Here is a 27,570-nt window from a genome sequence, read left to right as displayed (position 1 = left end):
TTCTATGAAATCACTGTGGTCATGACTTTTGTTAAATAGTCATGTACAGTAGGGAAATTTGAGTTCATGCCTCCAGTATTACAAATGATGGCACCTTTGACATGTGTATTAGAGGTGGATCCCTTTAAACGTGTTTTCCGGATCTTTTTGTTCAAGTATTTGTCCGTATTTTGTGCCCCATTTCAATGGTTTTTTTTTATCTAGGCAGATTTTATCTGCCAATTTTTTTTGAAGATGCATGCATAGATAATTTTGTAGGTTACGTTTTTTTGTGAATGATGGAAGTTCAAATTGAAAAGTACAAGTTTTTTTTTTTTTTTTTATTACAAGAAATGTTGTTGAAATATTTCATGAATTTACAGTGAGTCATTTAGGTGTCAGTCCTGCTAAGGCATTGTTAAAATGTTGAGGCAGCCATTTAGGAGGAAGTTAGACAAGAAATTTTGTTGTTCTCTGAGGGTGGTTTATGAGCAGGTACTTGATAGTTCAGTGTTAGGATGATGGATTCATAAAACTTTCTTTATTTCAGTACTGTTTTAGTATTGTGGAATATGTGCTGTTCCGTGCAGCTTAATCTGATATACATACAGAGTATAGATTTCTCTGGGAAAAAATAGTCCTTCTGTATTGTTACCAAAGATATGAATTGCAGGAAGTGTCAGTTGAATCTCTGATATATAGCATTGGATTAAAATACCAAGTGTAATCATGTTTCACCTTATTTTGACTATTGGATTGTCTTCTCTAAACTATTTATATTGTTTTACTATTTTAGCAGCCATTGAACATTGGTATTGGGAGTTTAATGGCCTTGATTCTGTTATCTTCATTCAAACAAATACAAACTTTAGAATAATTTTTTGAAAGTTGAGAGTTGATTGGTGAAGTGAAAAGTATATCTAAAAATTTTGGTTACACAGTTTTTCCCAGAAGACAGGTTTTTTAATAGTACAGTGGGATAAACATATTTATTCTTCAGTACATTTGGTTTAGCAATCCCAGTTTGTCTTCATTTTTGAATTTTCACCTTGAAGTCAGTGTTTATGCAATATAGAATTCTATTTGTAATTTTATTTACAAATTTATTTTAAAAAGTTCATGGAAAAAATATAATGCTGATATGATAGTTCTGAAGATAGTACAGGATAAGGCTGTTAAGTTAGCAGCAGCATATAGAAAAATGTTACACTTAGGAGGTGACTGGTCCATGGACGTCGGACTTTTCACTTTTATTTCGGTGTCAAGGATGGTAGAGGCTGATATGTTAGGTGTAATTGTTATGTTGTAACCTTATTAAAGTATGTTAAAAAGTTTTTAGTTTTAGTTTTATTATAGTTTTATGGCAAAAGTGCAAACATCAAAAGTATGCCTGCAGCTTGATACGTTTTTTAAACGTGTGATAAATTTTTTTAGACTTGTTATGTTGGAGTGAATACAAAGAGTTTCTGGTACTTTAGTGAAAATATATGAAGAAGGAGTGGGATTTCAGAGTTGTGTATCAGTGCACCTTATACATTCTTTTGTATGATGATCTAACTACATATAATGTAGTGTAACATATTCATCACTTGAAGTTTTATATAATAGTTTTCAAAATTTTCTGTAATAGTTATGAATGATTTATATATCAGCTGTAACAAAGTCATTTTTAACATTTTTTTTATTTTCTTAACAGCTATATATTTTAAACTAATAACCTAATCCTATTTGCTCTCTGTTGTAAATCCTTCATTAATCTTAGCAGAAAAATGTTCTAATGTTGACCCAAACGTTAACTGGTCTAGAGCAATAGGAATCCATTAATGTGACAATAATTCCATAGTCTCTTCTGGCTGCAGTCCATTCAGATTACGCGTGAGGCCAGCATCTGCCTCAATAGTCAGCCCGCTTCGAAGGTAATCAGTAGATGCAAACATCATGACAGATCGCAATGTGACATTGGTTTTTTCACCCTTTTACTATGACTAGATTAGAAATACTAAAGTGCATTTTAGAATGAAATTGCTGTTTCTTTATTAGATAGTTTTATAATAGATATTTAATGCTTGTTATGAATCTTGTTAGCTCTTTTGTAATGCATGGTGTTATATTTCTAATTTGTTTGCCTTTTTTTTTAAGAACACTAACAGAAGCTTATATATACTGTACAGTATACATTTATTTAAATATTAAGCATTCTGTTTTTTTTTTAACACAGATGCCCTCTTGCCTGTAAAGGAATTAAGATGGGATAATTACAGCCAAAATATGGCATAGTTCCTTAAAAGAAATATCCAGTTATGATTGATTATATTAGACCTACTTTTCAGTTGGTGGAAGATCATAATACAGTTCTTAGTATTACAGAGAATCATCATCAGCTAGAACATTATTACGTTGGCTTTTCAGGATTATAGAGATTGAGGAAGAATTGGAGGTTATAGGACAAGGAAGTGCTCTGGATGATTTTAGGTTTCACTACTCCTTCAAAGTATCTGTGGGATGTATAAGACTCAGCTTGTGGATTGGCCAGATATACCTACTTTCTGACACTTGGTTTTCATTGTGATATGAAAGTGTCATTTTTTTTTTTAATGAGTAGGGGTAATGTGATGAGTATTTGAGTGCAGAAAAGTTTAAAAATGCAGCAACATATTTCAAGGATAATTATATATATATGTACCCATATTTAAAGATTTTCATGTTTCATTGCTTGCCAATCTTTTTTTTTTTTTTTTTCCAATGGAAAAAGACCGTAACAATTCTGAACTGACATGAAATACTAATTTAGCTATAAAACAGAAAATGTAAGAATAGACATGAAAATTTTGTACAACAGAAATACAGATATACAGATCTTGTAATACTTGCTGTGAATGCATAGTAGTAAGAGGAGGTCCGGACATACTACATGTGCGTAATGCTTAGTGGTCAAGCTCCATTAGGAGACTAGTATTTGTTATCAAAGCCTCTATGTCAGTGAGAAGTTAATAGCTAAAGCAGATATAGCAGAAGTGATTTTAGCTAAACAATGATGCCCAGAAGGTTATCCAGCTGGGTTCTTATCATAAACTATGCTTAGCATTGAGTTCCCTCACTGTTTTGGAAGCTAATATGAATAGTTGCAGAAAACTAAATTATGCATGTAACAAGCAGTCTGAAATCCATAAGACAGGTGTTTTATCTTACGGAAAGTGACCATCAGAGTGTAATTCACATTGAATACTGAGGCTTATGCCCTGTGAATAATCAATTTAATCAAAGGGACTTAGATATGTGAACAATTCAAACCCATCCTTAAGAGCTTGATGAAGTTCTTGAATTAACTACTTTATTCAGACTGTATTTTTTGCCCCAATACATTTAAATGGCAACTAGTGGCTAACCTAGAAATTGGTGTTGGGGATTGCAAAATTAATCCTGGTAAAAGGTGCAAGTGTCAGTTCTTGCAGGAGCAGTCTCCAGATTCTAGTGAAGATGTTACCTTGCAAGTGTCAAAGAGCAAGCTTTAGAAATATCCTCAGCATGCCTGGTCAGAGGCAATAGCAGATTAGCAAACAATGCTTGTTGAAGCCAACGAAGGGAGACAAGGTGACAGTCTGATTGGAGAGAGGGTGGCCAGTGGTTTGTCACAAACTTTCAGAGTTAGCTGCAGACTAGAATTGCATTGCTATTTCTAAGTGATAACCAGATCTATAAGCAGTGTCCAACACATTTTCATGCTTGGCATGAACCTTGGAACTAAAATAATGTGGTTTTGAACTGAGTGAAATTATTCACCACAAGTCATTGAAAGAAAGCTCATGTAACTACCCGCAAGGTGCCTTCTTTTTAATTTTATCCTTATATTCTTGTGTCTTGAGATATGTGACATGTCACTGTACCTTTGAGTAATTTTTCAACAGTAGCTTTGGGGTGAAGGATTCAACGCATCAAAAGTGTCCATGCTTTTTCTTCTTTATGTTGGTGAACAATCCATTGACAGCTAGAATTGAAGAGGCCTCATTCAAACTTGCAGCTCAGGAATATGTTCTTAAGAGATTATAAATGTATGAGAAAATGTTTCCACATCATAACATTTGAGCCTGTCAGTTAAAAGTTAGAGGATGGCTACAGAAAAATATCTACTCTCCTTAATGCCGGTTAGACTAAGTCAGTATGCATATTGGCCTGTGTATTCATATATTGTGAGTGGTTGTCTGTAATGAAACAAGGTCAGATTTCCTGTTGGACAGAAGATCCCTACCTCTGCAGATGGAAGATATCCTCTTGTGTGTTAGACTTTTGCAGTATAGTAAATCATCCCCAGAAAGTAAACAGCTTCTTCCCTTCTTCAGGGAACAAAAAGCCAATAAGAAAAAATCTGAGAAATATGTCATTGGGAGTCTTGGTATGATAGACCTCAAAATTTTAGACATCCTTCTAGGATGATACATACTATACCTTCCAGTGATACAGTGAACTGTGCATATTCATAAAATTTAGATTGTTTTGATATTTTCAGATTAAAGTGATGCTTAAAGTCACAGATGAAATATTTTCAAGCTTCAGTGAAACCTACAAATGCACACACAAAGTTAGTCAATGAGTTAGCAAAAACTAAACTATCCTTTTATTAAATAATGCATTCTTGCACAGTTTATATACCTTATACCTGTACTTTTGTGAAGTCGAATGCTTTTTAGTCTATATAAGGTACACAGACAAATCTATTATCATATGGTTGATTTGTATGCATAAGTGTGGAGAGAATTTATCGATGTGTTTTTGGTTTAGATATTTTTTATTTCTTATAAGTTAGGTGCATGTAGTGAATCATTTCTAGTTTGGGACCCGTGACTGGTTTTGTATTGGTTTCTGCCTTGATTGCTTTTGGTATGATTGACATATATAGGCAGTTGGGTATTTTTATTGCTGTGTTTAGAATGTCGTTTCCTTTGTTTGCTTGGCGTGAATGATTTTATGTGCCAGTATTTATTTCACTTGAAGGTATGTTTGAGTAAATTGTTATAAAATGAGAAAAATCTGTAATTGCATCTGTTTATTTTTCTCTCATTTTAAAATGACTTTGTGTGCAAAATCATATTCCATCTGAATGCTTACGTATTTGAAATTTTCACTGCCGTATATTTTGTACCCTAATCATCTTTTTCTCTTTTTCTCTCTTTAGTCCATTCCGAACTCGTGTGCGGCCACCTGTGGAACCTAATAGAGTGAAAGTCTCAGGTTCTGGTGTTTCAAGCAAAGGCATTCCTGCTTCCCTACCAACGGAGCTTGTAATAGACACAAATGATGCTGGTGTAGGAGATCTCCAAGTGACTGTCACTGTACGTTACATAACTTCAGGTTATTTGTAGTTGCATGACAAGTAAAAAATGTAATTTCAAATTAAAACTGAGAAAGTGTTTAGGAATGTTTATGAATTTTTTCAATCGTTGTCTTTTGTTACGATCTCTAGGGTCCAGATGGTCATCCAAGGAAAGTGAAGGTAGTGGACAACAGAGATGGCACTTACAGTGCCTCATATGTTCCAGATGACTGTGGGAAGTACAAAGTTTCTGTTAAATATGCTGATCAGGAAGTTGGACACTCACCATTCCCTGTCCAGGCCTTTGCTACTGGAAAGGTAATTTGATATGAATACTCTGTAAATATTTTTGGACTGAGGTATCTTTGTAGGTAAGAAAGGCCTTTATATATTTTAAACTATATCGCTGTATGATGAATCACATATTTTGTATATAACTTGTTCTTGGAATTTACAGTGTTTATATGCTTTAAAATATTACAGGCTGATGAATGTAAAATTACTGAGGGCATCAATCATTCTTTGAATATTGGTGAAGAGTACTGTATTACTGTAAATGCAAAGAATGCAGGAAATGGGGCTGTGACTTGCAGAATACGATCCACATCTGGCAGGTAAGGATAAATTTATGTAGTTTTGGTACATCAAGAAATATTGGGTGAATTCAATAAACATGGCACATTGATATATTTTCTATACTAGTTTAAAAGGTTTGATCAGTTTTCATTTTTTTTTTCTTAGTGATTTGGATATTGACATCGAGGACAATGGTGATGGAACTTTCAGCATATATTATACTGTCAAAGATGCTGGAGAATACACTCTTTCTGTGAAGTTTGGGGGCCAACCTGTACCTGATGGTTTCTACTCTTTCACTGTGAGTACCAATTGTATGGATATTTTTTTACCTTGTTGTCAACCCCCCGTTCTTGATGGTACTTTATAGTCAGCTCCTCTGTTTTGAGTGGTTAGCAGTTAGGTTTTGAGAAAGATCTGCAGTTGATAGCAAACAACTAAATGTGTACTGAGAGTACTTGGCGTTTAGGAATTTCTAGGTGTTTTAGGTTATTGATTAAGTTTTTGATACTGAGGGAACTGGTTTCTTCAATTTTTTTAGAGGGAGGAACCTTGATATTAAACGTTTTTGCTATCTAAAACTAAATACTGTACTTCAGTATACTTGGTTGTTTTGGCGTACAATGATTTTTATTTAGACATAAAAAGATGAATGAAACTCCTCATGCTTTTTTCTTTGGTAGATATTTAGTGTGACGTATTTTTTATTATAAATTGAATAAGCATTATTGACTGAATTTAATGGAGCATGCAGTGTCATATCAACTTTTGTAACTGCCATTGTGTTACATGGGGAGTTAAGTTAAAATAATGTAGTAGGAAGATTGAAGTAATGACAATTATGTGGAAAAACCTAAACGAGATTTAATTTTTTGGGAAGAGTAAATTATTATATGCAAAGAGGATTGTGATCTGCTTATCATTTTGTGATTACAAATTAGAAAGAAGGAAAGAATGATTGCTCTCTCTCTCTCTCTCTCTCTCTCTCTCTCTCTCTCTCTCTCTCTCTCTCTCTCTCTCTCTCTCTCTCTCTCTCTCTCTCTCTCTCTCTATTTAAGTTGTTGCTACTGATGGCTGCAGTAAAAGGATGCTTATGCAAAAGGTGTTCTTGCACTGTACCTCATTCTTTGTGTATATTTGTAAGAAGCCAATTCTCATTCAAGTGCAGTTCATTTCCCCCAATTTTTTTCCCTAGGTTTTTTCTTTCAGAAAAAAGAGTTACCATTTCACTATCTATTTTCTGTGTTGACAGATAAACCATATTTAGTAAGTTGTGCTATAATTGTAGTATAATTTTTGGTTTGGGGATTACTGAATCACCTCTATTGATAACACTTGGATGGTGTCATGCAAGGATGTTTCTAGAATATAAAAGCACCTTTAAGCCAAGCATCAAGGTATAGTCAATGCTGGTTGCAAAATAAAAATTGCATTTGTTTGTGCTTAATGAAGAGATATGACAACAAAATATTGGCTACTTTGCACAAATATCGGTGGCAAATGTACGAAAAAGATATGAGGATATCGGAGAAAACATGCCCCTGCAACACTACCTCTACAGTGGCAAAGAGACCATGAAAGGTAGAAGAGAATAAAATCCATATCAACACAGAATTTGAACTCTCTCTCTCTCTCTCTCTCTCTCTCTCTCTCTCTCTCTCTCTCTCTCTCTCTCTCTCTCTCTCTCTCTCTCTCTCTCTCTCTCTCTCTCCAACAAAATGCTAGTGAATTAGCATTAAAAATAAAGATTGATGGGAAGGTAGGAGTAGTTGGCAAGGAATAGTGTGTGGGGGCGGATGAAGTAAGAAGAAACAGAGCAGAAGTGGCGCTAATGACAGATATTTATATATTTAAGCCCTCTTCTCCCTTCCCCTCAACCCCTTGCCTCACTCCCTCTCCCCTCCCAGGACACCCTCCTCCTCCTCCTTTATATACCGTCTGGCTTCATGAAAGTGTAGTGTTACATGTTCAACAGGAATTTATCATTTCAACATAACCAGGTGTTACTGAAACAGTTGTACTGGTAATTGCTTTTATTTATATTTTGGTCTTCGTACTTGCATTTTGTGCTGTTCGTGATTTATAGTTATAATATAGGTTTTTGTTTCACAAAAGGCCCTAAGAAAAATAAGACAGATTCACCTCCATATTTCTCTTTTATGCTGACTCAACTTTTCTTAGGTTTGCTTCAAAAGGAAGCTTTGTATAACAAAATCCTGGCATCTGTGAGTGTACATCTATGTAAGAATCTCTCTCTCTCTCTCTCTCTCTCTCTCTCTCTCTCTCTCTCTCTCTCTCTCTCTCTCTCTCTCTCTCTCTCTCTCTCTCTCTCTCTCTCTCTCTCTCTCCTATTTTAAGGTCTGAGTCTGCTTCATTTCGAATTTAAAGTAATTGAGAAATTGACTCATAATCTATTTTCAGTTACCATTGCCACTACAAAAATTGATGTTATGGCTATGCTTGGTAGGAAGTTGGTTATTATTGTTTTTTGTGTGTCATTTATTCATTCATTTTTTCATCATTTTTCTAAAAATCTACATCATTACTTAGCCTGTGGCCAAGGAGATGTTTGTTTGCATCTGATTTTATACTTGGCTCTAATATTTTATGCAAGACAGGATCTTGAAGATTGTTAATCGTTTAGGAACCTTGAATAAATATGAGAAATATATGTTGAGGAAAGTCATCTTAGCTAATACAAGCTCTGAATATCAGTGTTTTTGATGTTTGCAAGCAAATCGTTCAAATGTGAAAGGCAATACATTAAGGTCCAGGTTTTGCGCTTGGTGGTTGGGTTAAATTACTTAATAATGCTCATAATAATGATGGTAATCCTACTACTGTATATAAAATGCAGTGATTATTCTTATTTTTACTTAATTTGTTCTTTGTTTAATACTGATTGGGTATGGATAATCAGCTCCATGTTTGGAGTTATCACTGTCTGTCCAGGGCCCAGCTTCTGGGCCATTTGTTGTAGGCCTTTGTTCCAGCTGTGCAACAGAACTGATATTTTGAGGGTTAGGATGATAGTCAGTGGGACATGTTTAATCCCCTTTACTTAGCCATCATATTTGACAGTAGGTCTGTACTCTTGTATTAATCCTTCATGAAAGTTAGGGTACACTTGTAATAATTATCTGTGCTTTAAGTTGAGTGAGTGTTTTTAAACGACAACTGTTTTATGGCTTGGTAATCTGGTTAAACAAATTTGTATCGACGACTCTTAGTTTAAATCAAATGGGAAATAAATAAATATTTCAGAATGCAAAAACTACCATCGTTTCCTGGTAGGTTAATGTTGTTTACATTATTATTATTGCAATGTCAATTTGAGATGTTATATAAATTATAAACACGATAATTGTAGCATCTTCAGTGTAACTAAAATCCCCATGATTTCTGAAGGTCATGATAATTTATTATGAAATGTGCAACTTTTGTAGGTTTGCCAATATATGTGGGGGAATTGCAAGAGTTGCCTTTGGTTTTCTTATTTAATATTTTTTGAACTTTGTTGCATAATTTCCATTAGTTTTATTAAGAACTTATGGTAACTGCCAGCCAGCCAAAAAGTAAATATTGATTTTTGGAAGAATGTCTTTGAGACCAAATGCAGGTGCTTTTGACATGCACAAATAGACATTTTTGTATAGTTATTTGCAGGTCTGCAAAGATGCTAATTTGTGATTCAAAAATTTAGTAAATTGTCTTTGAGACCAAGTGCAGGTGCTTTTGACATGCACAAATAGACATTTTTATATAGTTATTTGCAGGTCTGTAAAGATGCTAATTTATGATTCAAAAACTTAGTAAACAAATCTTATATTCACCAGAAAAGTAAGATGGGCGTTCAGATAATGATAATTCGTAGGAACAATATCATTCTTTTATAGGAAGATTTTTTTATAGACAGAAAAACTAACACAGGAGTAAAATGAGGTTTCAAATAATGATATTCAAAGGAACAATATCCTATTATAAGAAGATTTTTTATAGACAGAAAAACTAATGCAGGAATATGAATTGATATTTGAATGTTTCATGATTTCTTTCACATAAAAAGTCTACTAACACCAGTTGTATTTGGTATACTGTCTAATATTACATTGACATGTTTACCACGGCATTTCTCGTTTTCTAGAAAACCATGCCTGGTGTGCCACAGCGTTGTCCACTGGAAAGTGTTGAACTGAAAGACTGTTGTAGTCTTCTCAAAACAAGTCTTCTCTGTATGCAAGATCTGCTCTCTTTCAATATTACCTCTAACACTTTCCTGTTGTAAGTGCATGGATCTTGTTATATTAGATGATAACCTCCTTCTCTCCCTTCCTTCCTTCATTCATTATCATACGCTTTTATAAACAAAAAGTATAATAATCAATTGTAGCCAGTTCCTTGATGTTAGTATTTGATGTGGTTAATGAAACAATGTGTTTTTTCGTGTAGAAGGAGAACGAAGTTGATTTTATTAACCTCAATACTTTTAAAATATTTTCACGGTGAAATATTTGTTTAAATTGAAAAGGCAGTCATGCCTTTAAAGTTCCATTATTTTATTCAGGTTAGCAACCCTTTGCAATGCTTGCGGGTGCTAAGATTGCAATATAATGAATTGCTTATTGTCTTATTGTGAAATTATCACAATTTTGAATAAAGGTGAAGCCTGCAGCAGGAATATTAGAGATGTGATGTATTTTTATCATTAGTATTTTCCAAAATCTTTTTAATAAAATGCATGCTAGTGAATTTTGAGAGTATTTGTAAGTATCCGTGATATGTTTTGTATAATGGTAAGGAAGAGGAGTTTTTATATAGCTTTTATCAAGATACACACTCTACTAACTTGGATATATTAGTATCAGTAACTGGCAGTTGCAGTAGAAATAGTTGGAGAACGTTGACTCGAGTGGCCGACCCAGCTATACAGTGGGATAAATAAGGTCGAAAGAAGAAGAAGAGTAACTGGCAGTTGCAGTGGATATAGATGGAGAAAGTTGACTCAAGTGGCCGACCCTGCTATACAGTGGGATTAATAAGGTCGAAAGGAGAAGAAGAGGAGTAACTGGCAGTTATACAGCAAATCAAAGGCTAAAGTTTGCCAGAATACTGTAGTCTCTTCCCTATAAGGAAAGATAACTTAGGTTTAAATCCTTTGGAAAATGTTGGTATTCAGTATTTTGAAAAAATGGATGTTGATTGTTAGAGCAATAAAAAGAAGATCGACGGGATTTTGTTGAGAAACGGTGTCGTGGGGGGGTCTGGGTATAATACGGAATGGTGAGGGTCAAAGCTATTTTTCGTTGGTTAGGAGAAATGACTTGTTCGTAATTAAATCTGTCATTATTATATCAACACCTAACTGTACTTGTTGCTTCAATGAGAGGGTGCGAAATACCGTCAAACTTTAGTGGAAGGTGTAAGTTTTAAGTTTTACTTATTATCTCATTGAGAGAGAAATATAGCCTTAAATTCATTGGAAGCTTGAAGTTTCTATTTTCTTAATTTATATTTAGAGGCTCGTCCTTGATTCATCGAGTAAAAGATGAATGTGAAAGTGACACTGTCTTCGTTTTCCCTTGAGCCACTAATATCTCAAACGAATTTCGTAATTCATCTTATGCAAAGAATGTTTGCTTTGAACGAGCTTGGCATTCGCCGTTCATCTTTAAATAGCGGGAATATATATGCAACCTTCAGTTGAGATGAAAAGAAGAAGCATCAGTGATGTGTTAGAAAAGCTGTTAATTGGATTTTGCGCATTATTGCACCTTTGTGAAAGGCGTTACCTTTTAGCTCATTATTGCATCTTTGTGTAGCGTGTTTCCTTTCATAAGCGAAAGGACTGTTGCATTGTAAGCTGTCGTCTTTGTAAAGCTCATGCGATCAACATGTCTTTTTTTTTTTTTTTTTTTTTTTTGCAGTGTGTCCCTCTGTTTTTGCTTTCGTTTCATCCGTTGATTTTGGCGCCAAACCAGCGCGCAGTTTGTCATGGAACATTCATTGGTAGTTTCCTGCTGAATGTGGCAACAAAAGACTGCTATTGTTACACACCTCGGCTTGTTTGTGTCGTTGAAGAATCTCTCTCTCTCTCTCTCTCTCTCTCTCTCTCTCTCTCTCTCTCTCTCTCTCTCTCTCTCTCTCTCTCTCTCAAAAATTGTGCAGTTTAATGCTTTTTTCCAGTAAATTTTGCCATCCCCATCAGCTCTCATATTCTATATACAAATATATATATATATATATATATATATATATATATATATATATATATATATATATATTATATATATATATATATATGTGTGTGTCACTAAGTCCACGTCGGAGGTGAGTGAAAACCGGGACTTTTGAACAAGTACTTGCGTATTTTATTCTACAATGTAGAATAAACTACGAAAGTACTTGTTCAAAGTCTCGGTTTTCACTCACCTTCCGACGTGGACTTAGTGATATTCCCTCAGGCACGCGTTCCTTCATGCTACATTGGAGATTTTATATATATATATATATATATATATATATATATATATATATATATATATATATATATATATATATATATATATATATATTTATTTATATATATATATATATATATATATATATATATATATATTTATTTATATATATATATATATATATATATATATATATATATATATATATATATTAGTGTGTTTGGGTGTTTGTAACTGATATATATATATATTAGTGTGTTTGGGTGTGTTGTAACTGACAACTAAATGAGAATTGAACTTCGGACCCAGCAGATTTTGAATTCTTTAAGCGCACAGCTTTACCGACCTCACTCAAGTCTCACTTGCAACAGTGACGATGATGTGACCATTAATGTCACCATTATTGATGTGCAAGAGAGCTTTCTAAGAAAGCCTAGTGGAGGCAAAATTTCCAAACCGGTAAAAAAAAAATTTAGAAATAAAGTTTTTCCCTTAGTGGTGTCGGTCAAGGTGTGTGCTTGCAACTCAGACGGTTCTAGTTCAAATCCTGTTGAAGAGCTGAAGTTCAATCCTCTCATTTGATTGGCAGTTACTGCATCATGTGAAGAACTGATCATATTGGAAATTAGCAATAATAAACTCTCAGGAGTGAATTTTCATACATTCTTCATTCTTTCCCTCCATTTCTCCGTACTCTCAGATAGTGTCATAAATTTTGCCTTAATTGTGCGAGCAAACAAGAGCCTTAGAGTAGAAAAGGCAAAGAGGAAAGCACCGGAGATTAATTACTTAGATTTAGGAGAGCGACGCAGGAGCTAAGGGGCTGTTTTGATAATTGTGGAAGAATCTTAATTGAGCGAGAGTTGCCTCTCGTCGTCCCGGGAAGAGAGAGAGAAGAGCATTGGCTGAAAGACTCAGTCAAATCCCCCTTTCAGTTAGTCACGTCCGCTGTGTTTTTAACTAGAACTTGATTAGATTCTCTCTCTCTCTCTCTCTCTCTCTCTCTCTCTCTCTCTCTCTCTCTCTCTCTCTCTCTCTCTCTCTCTCTCATAAAAATGAGATTTCAATCTTTAAAAATTCTTTTACTACTTTGGCTGAAAGACTCAGTCAAATCCCCCTTTCAGTTAGTCACGTTCTCTCTCTCTCTTTCTCTCTCTCTCTCTCTCTCTCTCTCTCTCTCTCTCTCTCTCTCTCTCTCTCTCTCTCTCTCTCTCTCTCTCTCTCTCTAAAAATGAGATTTCAATTTTTTTTATTCTTTACTAATTGCATGCCAAATCTCTACTGAAAAGATTTAGGGAAAAGATTTGATAGATTTAGTAAAATCGTTTTTGTGTGAGCTTACGTAAGTTTGACTTTGGCCGAGGTGAGGATTTTGATGCCAGGGCTTGATGATTTAAGGTATCAAGGTCATTCAAGACAGGTATCAGAATCTGAGGTTAAGAAAGGGACAACCTCTGAATAGCCTTAAATTATTTAATTGAGGATTATGTAATTCTATAGATATTACATTTTATATATATATATATATATATATATATATTTATATATATTGTGTGTACAGTATGTATATGTATATATATATATATATATATATATATATATATATATATATATATATATATATATATATATGTATATATAGACATGAACATAAATAAAATCTAAAATTAGTGGCCAAAGGGAAATCATTAATCTTCTTCCCTCCGTTTTGAATATTCCTTAAATGATTACGCCAACGTTTATCCCGATTTCTAGAGAACTCAGACCCCATGAGATTAGAATCTACGGGAGAAAATATCGGAACATTAAGTGCTGAAATTCAGACAGGCGACACGCGAGGCAAATGGATGGTTTTGATAAATGGGGAAGAATCTTAATTGGGCGTGAGCTGTCTCTCGTCTCCGTAAGCTCAGCTCTCGTCTCTTGGGAAGAGTGAAGGAAAGAAACTGGGCAGTCCAATAAAGACGTTCAGGTCCTCCCTTCAGTCGGTCACGTCCGCTGTTGCTTTTCCTAGAGCTTGCTCTCTCTCTCTCTCTCTCTCTCTCTCTCAGACGTCCGCTGTTGCTTTTCCTAGCTCTCTCTCTCTCTCTCTCTCTCTCTCTCTCTCTCTCTCTCCTCTCTCTCTCTCTCTCTCTCTCTCTCGTCCGCTGTTGCTTTTCCAAGAGTTTGTTTTTTTTTCTCTCTCTCTCTCTTTCTCTCGTCCGCTGTTGCTTTTCTTAGAGTTTGTTTTCTCTCTCTCTCTCTCGTCCGCGGTTGCTTTTCCTAGTGCTTGCTCTCTGTCTCTCTCGTCCGCTGTTGCTTTTCCTAGAGTTTGTTTTCTCTCTCTCTCTCTCTCTCTCTCTCTCTCTCTCTCTCTCCGTCTGCTCTCATCCTAGCCGTTGCTTTTCCTAGCGCTGTTTCTCTCTCTCTCTCTCTCTCTCTCTCATCCGCCGTTGCTTTTCCTAGCGCTTGTTTCTCTCTCTCTCTCTCTCTCTCTCTCTCTCTCTCTCTCTCTCTCTCTCTCTCTCTCCAGACGTCCGCTGTTGCTGTTCCTAGAGCTTTCTGTCTCTCACGTCCGCTGTTCCTGTTCGTAGAGCTCTCTCTCTCTCTCTCTCTCTCTCTCTCTCTCTCTCTCTCTCTCTCTCTCTCTCTCTCTCTGGCTATTCTCGGGAAGTCCTCTCTAACAGGGGGAGGATCCGGCCTCAGAGACCGCGAGTATTAATGGGTCATCAGATCTGAATCCGTGACTTGATGTAAACATTTCCCTCTTTATCGACTCCCTTGACTTTGGGCGCTTCTCTTTGACCTTCCGAATGTCTTTGCTCATGACTCAAGGTCAGTTCGTCGCAAAAAGATCAAATTCTCCTAATTGAGGTTTAGTGACTCGCAGTACCAGGATTGGCATTCAAGAAATTCCAAAACAAATCCTTCTTGTCTCCTCCTCCTCCTCCCCCTCCTCCTCCCCTTGCGGGAATTTTACAGCACTTAGGCATCTTAATTGTAGGTGTGTGATTTATCTGGCGTCTTCGGGCGGCGATATTGTACTTGTTTTGTTCTGCTTTTTTTATTTCTGTTTTGTTGCTTTTGCTTATCTAAATGATTGAAAATGGTTGTCCACAGCGAGTCATTAATTTTTTAATTAAATTTGCTGTAAATTTGTAGTCTTGCATTTTTTTTCACTGGCTCTTCTAACTGTGATTTAATCTTGGTCTCGGTTTCAAGGAAGATTATATAATAAAATGTACTCTTATATACACATGTATCTATCTATCTGTCTATATTCTATATATATAGTGTGTATGTATATATGTATGTGTGTATAATATATATATATATATATATATATATATATATATATATATATATATATATATATATATATATATATATATATATATATATATATATATATATATATATGTACACACACACACACGCCAGGCATTGTTTGTTAATCAAGCCGAAGCAGTGGGTTGATTGATGAATTTGTCTCCTTAGGTTTCCCGTAATCTCTCGCCATTTGTCGAATGGACCGCGGGGCAATATGTCTTTTTTCCTATTAGAAGAATTTAATATTCACGAATGACTTTGGCCCGATTAAACCCCCACTCCTTCTTGTGATAATGTAAGCTTGTTTACGCAGAGTTTGCCTTTAAAACTGAACCTGTTTTTTTATACTTTTGAGAAGTGGAAAATTTTTCATCGGTTCGGCGCTGCCAAATTCTCTCTCCCTTCTCGTGCTTCGCCCCGTTTCTCTATAAGTTTCGGAGTACTAATTATTCAGCATTGAATTTAAAAGTTTCCCGCTGTTCAGTCTTCAAAAATTACTTCTTTTTAGGTTTTGTGAGAGTTTGTACCGAAGAATAACAGTTAATTTATCAACCTATCATTTTTAACTTTTGGGGAGGAGCCGTTGATCTGCAAATTAGATCATTTGTGTAATGTTGTGTGTGTTTGTGTATAGATAGGCATTCATTCAAATTTCACGGTATTTTGTCTTTTAGACGTACGTGAATGAAATTTTGAAGAAAAAAATAACTTAAACCAGTTTAAACGAGTGTTAGTGGATAAATATTAATGTGTTAAGGCGCAACAAAGCAAACGTCCCTTTAGCCCTACTCTACAGTATATATCAGGGTCCGTAATTTGAGACTGGCGAAAACAATTAACATTTCTTGCTTAACCGGCTAAGCCTTACCCCGGATACGAGGATGGTTTTTTTTAAATAGGTCTATTAATAGAGGTTACAGTAAATCGTAATAACGTGCTGCAAAGGGCTTTTGGTTAATCCGTCATCACATCGACTATGACCGAGGTATTGTCGCGGGATGTGAAATGCGCGGAATTGTGACTTGAACCAGACGCTTGTTCTGGCCTGTTCTCGCTCGACTTGCTGATGTTATCGTGCTTCGGCATCGCTCGAAATAAAAGCATTCGCCGAATGGTTTCCAACTGCCTTTACGCCGTGACTCATTTAATTTATCGGTTATTGTGAGACCTTGGCAACAATACCTGATGGTCAGAGGGCTTATGCTTTTACATAGGTATTGTGTTCTCTGTAAACTCGCGCTGGCGTGCTTGATTCCAAACATTTGCGCAGTAGTCTGTCAGTTTTTTTTTTTCCAGTAATAGACATTATAATCAAGAAATAGCGGCCTCAGTGACATTTATATTATGACACAGTAGTTATTTATTATGACACGGTAGTTATTTATAAAGGAAAACAAAAGCCATTTATATGGGAGCCTTGATAGTTCATAAGTGGTGAATGCATCAGATCGTAGTGATTTGCTGAATACTTCGTTTACTCTTTGGAAGGATATATTAGTTATAATAATTAGTCAACCATTACATTAACTATTACTTTATTTTATCCGCCTGTAATAGTATCTTAGAGTTCGTACACCAACCATTTCGATTTTATTATCAAAAGCAACATTTCGTAAGTTGTGGCTGATACAGATACAGAAACTGTGAAGGTGGGTTGGCCAATTTGGAGATTATATAACTGTTCCCGGTAGTATTGAATTTTTGAAGTTTTGTACTTTCTCTCTCGGTTGCACGTGCATTTTTTTTTCAAGAAGCTACCCTTTTGCCATGTGAGACGGTAAAGTAAATGTTAAAGTTTTTTCTTGTAGGGATAAGCTACGTTACGTTTTTCACTATTTAGTCCAGCAGTTAACCATTATATAAAAAAAAATTTAATGGGGGCGGGGGTGGGGGGGGGGGAAGTTTGTTGGATCTCCCTCCTTTCTCCTCTCTTTCTTTTCAAGTGGTCGCAATAATTTAACACGTCTGTCGCTTCACGAGTCGGTGCCTCGTTTTATCTTAAAAGATCTTCCTTGGTGAACAATTGACCTTAACGACACCAGCCAGGGAAATCGCAGTACTTTGTGCTTTTCAGTCCTGCTGCAGAGGATCCCTGGCCAAGTCTCGGACAATGGTGTGTAAATTTTCCCCAAATTTATTTTGGGGGGGGAACGGGTGGAGGAGTAGACCCATAAATTAACCCATGGCCTGTGCATCGTTATGGCTGAAAATATTTTCCTTTGGCATTACAAGTAAATAGAAAAGAATTTGGCTCCTCTGCCAAGGTGGAGAAAGTGTTATTTTGGGGATAATGGATTTCAGTCGCCAGCGTGGTAGCTTTTTCCCACCTCCCTTCCCCTCCCTACCTTCCACCTCCCCTGCAGAGCCGAGATTAAGAGATATATGGGCGGAGGGTGGGTTGGGGGTGGTGGTTAATAAGAGAGGTGATTTGGTTCATGTGTGCCTGCTGCTTTTCTCTCTCTCTCTCTCTCTCTCTCTCTCTCTCTCTCTCTCTCTCTCCGGTGAGAGAGTGAGAGGTCGTTGATCAGAGTGAGTGGCTCTTGAGGAGTTTTGAGTTGCCATCACATTAGCCGTCAAGTGTCTTGATATTGGTGGAGCTCTTACGTAAAGAGAAAAACTTACCAAAATAATTTTCCCCCTCTTCCTCTTCCTCCTCCCCTTCTTCTTCTTCTTCTTCTTCTTCTTCTTCTTCTTCTTCTTCTTCTTCTTCTTCTTCTTCTTCTTCTTCTTCTTGTATTATTACTACGGGAAACCCAATTAAAAACTTTCATGAAATTCTCTAGATAATTACTCGAGAAATTTTCCTTGTTTCTCTCAACCCGCTGTCATACGGCCCTCCCTGAGTAATAGAAAGGTGACAACATGACGGGATCCATGAAAGATGCAAGTTCATTTTGCCCGTTGAAATATCTGGTTATTTTCAACCTCCTCTCTTTCAGAAACTGTAAATCCTAGAGAACAGTTCGTTAAGAATGAACGTGACGTGGCCTCGCAATTGTTATTGTAAAACTTTTTGAGGTGGTCCTTAATTGGATGACAGCATTTTCTACCGTTTGTATGGTTTAATTATACAGTTAATTTTTCATGGTGACGCTTTGGAAATTTCGTTTCCACAGCAAGATCCTATTTGGTTTTCGATTTCGAAGTTGTCAAAGTCTGGAGAAAAACAAGAATCAAAATTAGAGCACTCAGTAGAATTGTCTAAATAATCCTGATAACGCTTTTTTTTTTTTACCCCTGTTTAATGGTTAACAATTGTTAAAGGACTGGATCATAGTCCACTTCGATATGAAATTTCATACGATCCACTAATTTTTTTTCTCTCCAAAATCAGCTCCTCTCGTACGACCTTTCAGTAATTTGTTTCTAGAAGAAAAACAATGGCAGGATCTGGATGGTTACAAGCTTTCAAATAATCTTCAAACTCATTGCTAACATCCCTGTCGTCGAAGTAATCGTAAATGTGTGTTTATTCTTAGTGTGGGTATCTCGGTGGAATTTACAAACATTCTCCTGTTCACCAGAGCAAGTTAATTGATTCGTTTCAGTGTTGGTCTCCAGCCAGATAAGCTGCTTTTGTGTAAAGGTGTTTTCGTTCAACTTCAGGACTCTCTTTTTTGACGACTGCAGACAGGCAGAACCTGAGCATATTTCTAAAACCAGAACGCAGCGTTGCATAGAAACTCATTACAAGATAAAGTGGAATGCAGAAAAGTTGGCGGTGTCTGATTTTCTTGCGTTGTAGAATTCATAGTACTGTGCTTCTTTCGAGTAATAACTGAATAAACATCGATCCTAACATTTTCATAGAGCTTACGTTAGATTGGTTATGTCTGGGATTGTATGGTAGCATCTACAATAGGACCAACTTTCAAGACAGTTATTTTGCATGCCATTTTAGACACGCCTTTCAACGGGGGTATTTAAGTAAACAATATTAACATTTCATTGGGATTTTTTCAATCGTTATTTTAAACGATCAGTGTAACATGGCCTTTACCTGTTCTCCAGGCAATGTATTATTATTGTTGTTTTTCATTTCCTAAATGTCCTATGGAGCATATTTTCTAAAACTACTTCCGTAGCGTAATATGTTCTGAGACGAGTGTTTAAAGGCATTTTATTAAACCGCTGTGACGTTTTTTCATGAATGGTGTTAGCAGCTTAGCATGTACTTTTGCGTGATTCATTCTTCAACAGTTCTTTACGTTATGAATGATAACTGTACAATTCCTTTTTAGCTGTGCTTTTTTTTGGCATATTTAATGCTCTTCATTGCACAGCACATGCTTATCAAAATGGTTTTGATAATAACGTATATTTGTTGGTGTTTGCTTCAATTCCCATTTTATATATTATATTTATATATATATATATATATATATATATATATATATATATATATATATATATATATATATATATATATATATATATATATATATATATATATATATATATATATACCATTATATATATATATATATATATATATATATATATATATATATATATATATATATATATATATATATATATATATATATATATATATTACATGTCGATGCATCCCATGTTGCTTGTTTATGTATCCTTTATTGCATTCTTAGCGTATGGCATTTCCACCATATTGTTGCTGTGTTTGAATATTACAGCGAAGGGTAAATTCCCTATATTGCATGGTATTTTCGTAAATTGCTTTAATTGCTTTGCAGTTTATAGTTTCCTTTATTATATTCGTTCTTCTAATGTCTTTTGTTTGCTAGTGTTCCAGATCTTCTTGAATTGCATTTTATTTAAATGTATTTATTACATGAACATTTTACAGCTTCATGGTTGATGACTGATTTTGTTGTACTGAATATCTTCAGCATTAAACTCTTTCGATGGTTTTAATCCTTATAATGCTTCGTTTCACTAAAACTTACAGGCCAGTTTCTGCCAATTGATAGCATGGCTTTTACCCCAGAATTTAATCCAATGCATACCTTATTTCTTAAACTCCCTTGACTATTTTTTAATCAATTTTTGATTGCATTGCAACTTTCATTGAAAACGTGACATTTCCCAAAAACTTCCTTACCAGCATTCTTTGTCGAAACTTCATGATAGCATGACTTTTACCCAGGACTTATACCCAGGACTTTTCCCTAGACCGTCATTGAAGGTCATGCCTATTTCTGAGACTTCCTTGCTGGCATGACTATTTTCTTTTGCGTTCCTTCATCACGTTGCACTTTTACAAAGCTTCCTTGATAGCACTGTGACCTATTTTTCTTCTTTACTTGTTTATACTGCATGTCACTTTCCCACTTAAATTTACCCTTCTTGGTTCTGCTGCTTTTTAGTAAAAGTTCCTCGATGATTTGACATTTCTTCAAATTCTCGAATTGCATTACGTTTTCTTTAAACGTCATTGACAGTGTGTCCTCTTCGTAGAATGCTCATGGCTCAAGATTCTGTCTTAGCTCGTCGTGCTGTATGCCATTTATATATGAGACTGACTTGCAGTCTCTCAAGGTTTCTTAATAGAGGAGTGTGCATTTCCAAATGATATCCGTTTAGAAATGCAATAGATGATTCGTGTTCTGGTGCCTGGAAGATTTTGTCTGGAGTAAATAGCTGGAGTCAAAATGTGTTCTTAATTTTGACTTGACATTATCTTGAAAAGCTTTTGTGTACGAGTATATGTTAGCTTGCGCACTTGTTCAATTATGTATTGTATGTCTAAAAAGATTTTGCATTCATGTCTAGTAGTCCCATAGCGACTTAAAGGGGAGTGATTGATTTTAATAATCTGTTCCGTCACTGAAACACGGATTAAAATATATCGGAAAATTTATGATTTGTCTAGAAGCGCTCGAGGAAGAACCCGCAGAGACGCGCTCACGCATTGGCAAGCCTCGAGCCCTTACAAAAATAACTCATATGCGGCATCAGCGCTATTTTGTATATTTATCCCATTTTTGAATCGGCTCTTGAGCGTGGCACAATTTTTATATGCTCTTTTAGTTACGCCTGGGGGTGGGGGGGGGATGTTTTGACTGGTCGCTCGTTTTGTCTTAATTGAGAATGACTTACTTCCGTCGTTAATATCTTATGGCCGAAGCAAGGGCAATCTCTCTCTCTCTCTCTCTCTCTCTCTCTCTCTCTCTCTCTCTCTCTCTCTCTCTGTCTACGAATTTATATCCTTATTGTTCAACTTCACAACCACAAACATGAAAGAAAATACTTAGGTAGGCATCGCTTTAAGAAAACTTCAAAGTGTCAGGAATCAGAATGTTTATTTCCGCGGGCATATTGTTAGTGCGAAGTGACTCAGTGTTATTGTAATGATAGGGAGCCAAGAACCAAGATGAAGTTGTTTTAATGATAATAGTGGTAGTTGTTGTAATAGTATCATAGTTCTAATAGTAATAGTATTAGCAGTACTAGCTGGTAGCAGATGAGCGCTGATAACTTGATTTACAAGTTGCGTTTAGTTGCTCCTACTATGTGAAGATAGGGAGAGGATTTGTCTTCCCGAATGCCAAGTTATTTTTTTTTTTTTTTTCATTACTTGGATTATTCTCGTCCTTGTTGTATTTGGTTGTGTTTGCCCTTGTTACGAATGTAGAATAGTCTCAGGTTACGTGTAATGTATACATAGATTTGATGGTTTTTTTGTTTTGTTTTTTTTGCTGCAATATTAAGTTGTTGCACTGTTTTTCCTCACATTTATGTATTTATCTAGTTGTATATTTTACGGTATGAATATATACACATTATATATTCATTATATATATAATGAATACATATTTAGATATAATGTGTATATATTCATACCGTAAAATATACAACTAGATAAATAAATAAATGAGAGAAAAACAGTGCAACAACTTAATATTGCAGCAAAAAGAAAACCATCAAATCTAAGTGTCTATATATATATATATATATATATATATATATATATATATATATATATATATATATATATATATATATATATATATATATATATATATATATATATATATATGCTGTATATATATATATATATATATATATATATATATATATATGTATATATATATACTGTATATATATATATGTGTGTGTATATATATATATATATATATATATATATATATATATATATATATATATATATATATGTATATAACGTATGTGTGTGTGTTTGTGTAGAAGAATCACAAAACTTTCGAGTGGTTCACTTTGCGGGATCGCCACTAAGAGGAGAAAATGGAAGACAAAGTACTGAATACTTTCGGGTAATTGTTACACATTACCATGGTACACTAAAGACACATTTTCACGTTACAGTCAAGGTACACTTAATTGCGCCATGAAAATGTGTAAAATCACATGGAAGTACTCCAGTACTTTTTTCCATTATTCTCTCTCCTCTCTCTCTCATATATATATATATATATATATATATATATATATATATATATATATATATATATATATATATATATATACATACATACATACATACATACATATCTATATATGTGTGTGTGTGTATCATATACAATGTATGTGTGGCTGTGCATTTTTATGTATTTCCCATAGGAAAATATATAATAAATGCACCAATGTATATTCAGTTAGACATCATCTGAGGCATCTTGTAACGAGACATGCAGTCATTCATTCTACCCTTCTGTCCATACCTTCAGCTCGTGAATGCAAAAAAATAAATCTACGGAAATTTCACCATCAGTGTCGATTGTCATGGTCAGTCGAAAAAGTTGATGGTTACTTTCCTAGATTTTTTTTAATTTAAAGTTTAGCTTAAACATAATTGATTAGTGGGTGTTTGCGCGTCTGTGTAGTTTGCCAAAAATTTTAACAGTGTTATTAGAAATTTAGTTTTTGTGTCATTAACTCTATAAAAGGCGCATATTGACAACATAATGAAATTTACTATATGTAATCGCAGATAGCTTTAAACATTTAATATTTAAAGGTTATGTGGATCTGTCGATCTGAATATTTTCAGACACACAAGGAGGAAATTAAAACAGTTTTTTTTTAAGTAGGTTCGTTGAGTAGCTTAGAAATAAAATGAAGACTGAAATTACAAACTGAATGACCGCTCGGAGACGGAGCAAACGACAGTATATATTTATATATATTTTTCTTAAGTGGTGGGAAAGTCTCGTAAAATTGAACCCCTCTTTAAACTGATAGTATTCGTTTGGTATGCGAAGTAACTGAGAGGTTAAAGTTAGCCGTAAATGCACTTTTAATTGCAAACAGAGACACTGAAACGACACTGCGGAATTTTAAGTGTGATAGACCACGGGCGTTTGAAAGTTCTTGAGCGTGAAGCTGATAAAAGAAATCAAGGGCAACTGTGTCACGTTATCCCTTTGTGATTGAATCAATAAAAACGTTTCTCTGAAGCCTCTTTTGAAATTAGTCGTTGCTTGAGCTTGATCCTTAATGCTTAGTGCGGTTGTCTTTCCCTTCTCATTTTCGTGTTAAAATAGTCTTGCTAATATTGTGGTCAGGCTTTCGAGTACATCTCCCCCCCACCCCCTTTTACCCCCTTCTATTTCCCCCTCCCCTTTTACTTCCCCCTCCCCCGTCCCCTTTTACTTCCCCGTCCCCCTTTTCAACCCAACTTGCCAGAGTGCTTATTTTATTCTGTAGACGTATCTGCAATTGTTACTCTTCCACAGGCGTTTGTCTTCATTTTTTACCCGGCTGGCGTCCAAGGTGACCTTTGTAATTCTCTCTCTCTCTCTCTCTCTCTCTCTCTCTCTCTCTCTCTCTCTCTCTCTCTCTCTCTCTCTCTCTGAAATGAAGCGTGTCTTCTCTCACAGTGTATGAAGAACCAGTAGCTAAATTCCATCAACCTTTATTATATTTAAAGGTTGGCCATTTCTGTGCATATCAGCTTTGGTGATCTTTGCTGTTGACGACCGTAGTTTGATGTAAACCAGTCAATCAATTTTCGGGGTATGTCTCTGTTTCCAGGAAACTCAACGAAGCATCAGAAAGGAATGCCATGACTGTGGGGCCCCTTAGGGAAAATAGATATTCAAAATCAGCAGTATATGACAGTCAAACTTAAATACTGAAAAATGGCAAAACGTAGAATGCTTCGGTATAAAGTATTTACGCTTAAGGAAAACTGGAGATTAAGTAAGGGAAGACTATAACAAAAAATAAAGCATAAACTTGAGTTTATTTCGTCAGAGACACTGGTGCTCTCTGCCTTCTGTGCAAGCCCGCTTCTATTATCATTCCGAAAATTATTTGCTCATCAGAATATCTAGGAAATAAATATCATTCTTAACTTCTTGTATAAGAAATGAAAGGAAATTTGTAGGGAGACAAACCTTTTGTTGAAAAGCTGTCAAATAATTTAGCTAAATATGGCCTTGACATCGTGAGCTCAGGATATATGAGAAAAGGCTTTTGAAATATTGCACGTAAGCGCGAAAGTTGTGAGAAAGGTGGATTGAAATAGTGCATTTATGGGAGATAAGACTCCTGTGGTTCTGAGTTAGCAGACAGGAAAGACAAATCTTGAGAACACGATTCTTAAGAATATGCAGTAAAGCAGTTGCGTAATTAAGGGAAAAGCTGACTCCTCTCGTGTGCCTTCGGCCCCTAGCTGCAACCCCTTTCATTCCTTTCACTGTACCTCCTCTCATATTCTCTTCCATCTTTTTTTTTTTCCATCCTCTCCTAACAATTGATTCATAGTGCAGCTGCGAGGTTTTCCTCCTGTTACACCTTTTAACCCTTGTACTGTCAATTTCCGTTTCAGCGCTGAATGACCTCATAGGTCCCTGTGCTTGGCCTTTGGCCTAAATTCTATATTCAATTCAGTTTAATCCTATCACGTGTGTTACAATATGTGTAATGTAAGATTTTCTAGATGGTAACCTTCAAAGAAAGTGATTTAATATAGCTATTTACATCTTCCTGTTAGGATTTTGTTAGTTATTAATATTGATATTCATCACTATAATCCACCATGTTTCATTCATTTTAGACTTATTCTTGTGCTTATGTCACATTATCTGTATAACCCTACAATTCAGATTTATTCTACAGTGTATATGAGTGGTTACGTTTATTCCATAGCGGTCGATAACTTGTATCAGACAAGTTTTTCGTAGATCAGGTCCTTGTTGGTTAAGATAAGACCACCTCTCAAAATCATTACTTTAGTATCCAGTGTCAGCGTCCACCTTATATTACGTCATTCGTTATTTTGTATGTTGGATTTTGTCTGGCTTAATTAACACCACATAAACGGGAACATGGAAAGGTCAGCCAAAATGAAGGTTATAACCTTAATTCTGCTATTTCAAATTCTACTCGTTGAAATTAGCATTACTGCTAGTAATTAGGATGTTATAATTCATATAATTATTGTCGTGACTGGTATTCACGATCGAGCGCAGTGCGTTTAAAAGGGTTATTGTCGAATTTTTTGTCATCCCCAGCACGTGTTTCATGCCTGCATGCTTAATTAAAATCAGACATTTCCCCACGAAGAATTAGGTGCAACAGAACAGTGAAAGGAATTTTGACCATAATTTGCTTTGCCAGTTAGCGTCGTTTCATCCTTTTCATCTTAAGTTTAATTACAAAGAGAGCAGAAATTAACCATAAATCTAACTAATCTACCTGAAGCTGTGATTTTACAGTAAAATAATGCGTAGGAACTGCTTTTAGATTGGCTCAGGTATGCCCCGCAGATGTTGCTTGCCAGGCGCCCAGAACCGTAACTATGGTTGTATAGTTTTTCTCAGAGAGCATAAATATCGGTGGTAGCAGTTGCACTCGCCTGGCCCCTAGAACCGAGTGTCAGTAGAGTCACAAATCTGCTCAGTTATTCGCCCTTTCATTTCTGTTTGGCTTCCGCCCTGGTATGGCCACGTCGTTCAGGTGGTGATTTTGAATGCCAGAGCGCCTCCATGACATCTGTATCCCCACTGCCTTGTGAACTGTAGGCAAGTGTATCTTAATCCTTCACAGGCTTGTATCTTAGTTCTTCCTGTATTCTGTTTAAATATGTAATAGTAGCTGTAGCATAGTTGAGTTGTGAAATGGTTTGTAAAATTTTGTTCTATAGCCTCTTTTTCCACTTATAACACGGCTGTCCTTGCGAGATGCCGTTTTCTTCTTGTTGCTTATTTGTTTGTGTTTGGGAGCGTTTCTTTTTACTTTCAGTAAAATCAACCAAATTATAAATTCCCTTTTGATGAGATTCGTTTGTGCTGTCTTTTGCCTTATTAAAATTACGAAAACGTTCGACGGTGCTCGGTTTAAGAAGCAACGAAAAATTTTATATCGTTTACATAATGGCGTTTTATTTTGAGTTGTGTGTAGTTTTGTGTAGTTTAGATAAGAAGCGCGTTTCTCTTACGTAAACAGTTCTTACAATCTTTTTTTTTTTTTTCAATCTTATTGACATTTCTTACTGTGTGATGTTTCTGCGTTTGCTATATAATTCTGATAAACGGCCTGTGACTGAGCTTTAGATGGCCGAAGACTTAATGAATATAATGATGACGGAGGTGATATACTAAGGGAAAAAACATTCCTAAGTCTTTTTTTATTTCGTATTTCACCCTGCGTTGATTATTTACGATTTGCCCCTGTCCCATCTATAAATCCGCCTAGAATTTTTCTTGAGCTGACGAGAAGCGTTACGTAACTTGAAATCTAGTTTTTGTCAGTACGAGCCGTCAAAAATGGGTCTGCGAATGCCCTTTATTCCTCCAGTCACAGCCCATTTGGTATTTCCACTGACTGAAATGATAAACGATCGAGGAATTTATAAGGTTCTTAGAGCCAGTGCCCTTTTATAATGACATCGTTAGAAAGTCACTTGATGACACCGCTGGGTAAACACGACCGTTCTGACACCGCGCTGACATCATGTTCCGTTGCGAACCCGTC

At 35.5% G+C, this 27,570-nt stretch overlaps 1 protein-coding gene across 21 annotated transcripts in view; it reads left to right on the top strand.

Annotated features, from left to right (window-relative positions):
- cher (filamin-A) overlaps positions 1–27,570 on the top strand; it is a 292,709-nt gene that overhangs the window by 171,783 nt on the left and 93,356 nt on the right. For all 21 annotated transcript variants that reach the window (XM_067117617.1, XM_067117615.1, XM_067117612.1 and 18 more), the window contains 4 exons: positions 5,150–5,306; positions 5,438–5,605; positions 5,771–5,901; positions 6,029–6,164. In XM_067117617.1, coding sequence (XP_066973718.1) covers positions 5,150–5,306; positions 5,438–5,605; positions 5,771–5,901; positions 6,029–6,164 — 592 coding nt within the window. The remainder of the gene's footprint in view (positions 1–5,149; positions 5,307–5,437; positions 5,606–5,770; positions 5,902–6,028; positions 6,165–27,570) is intronic.

Source organism: Macrobrachium rosenbergii, chromosome 15 (assembly GCF_040412425.1).
Source record: "Macrobrachium rosenbergii isolate ZJJX-2024 chromosome 15, ASM4041242v1, whole genome shotgun sequence".
In the NCBI taxonomy this organism is placed as follows: domain Eukaryota; kingdom Metazoa; phylum Arthropoda; class Malacostraca; order Decapoda; family Palaemonidae; genus Macrobrachium; species Macrobrachium rosenbergii.
The sequence above is the reverse complement of the archived record's forward strand: the minus strand, read 5'-3'. Positions and strand labels throughout refer to the sequence as shown.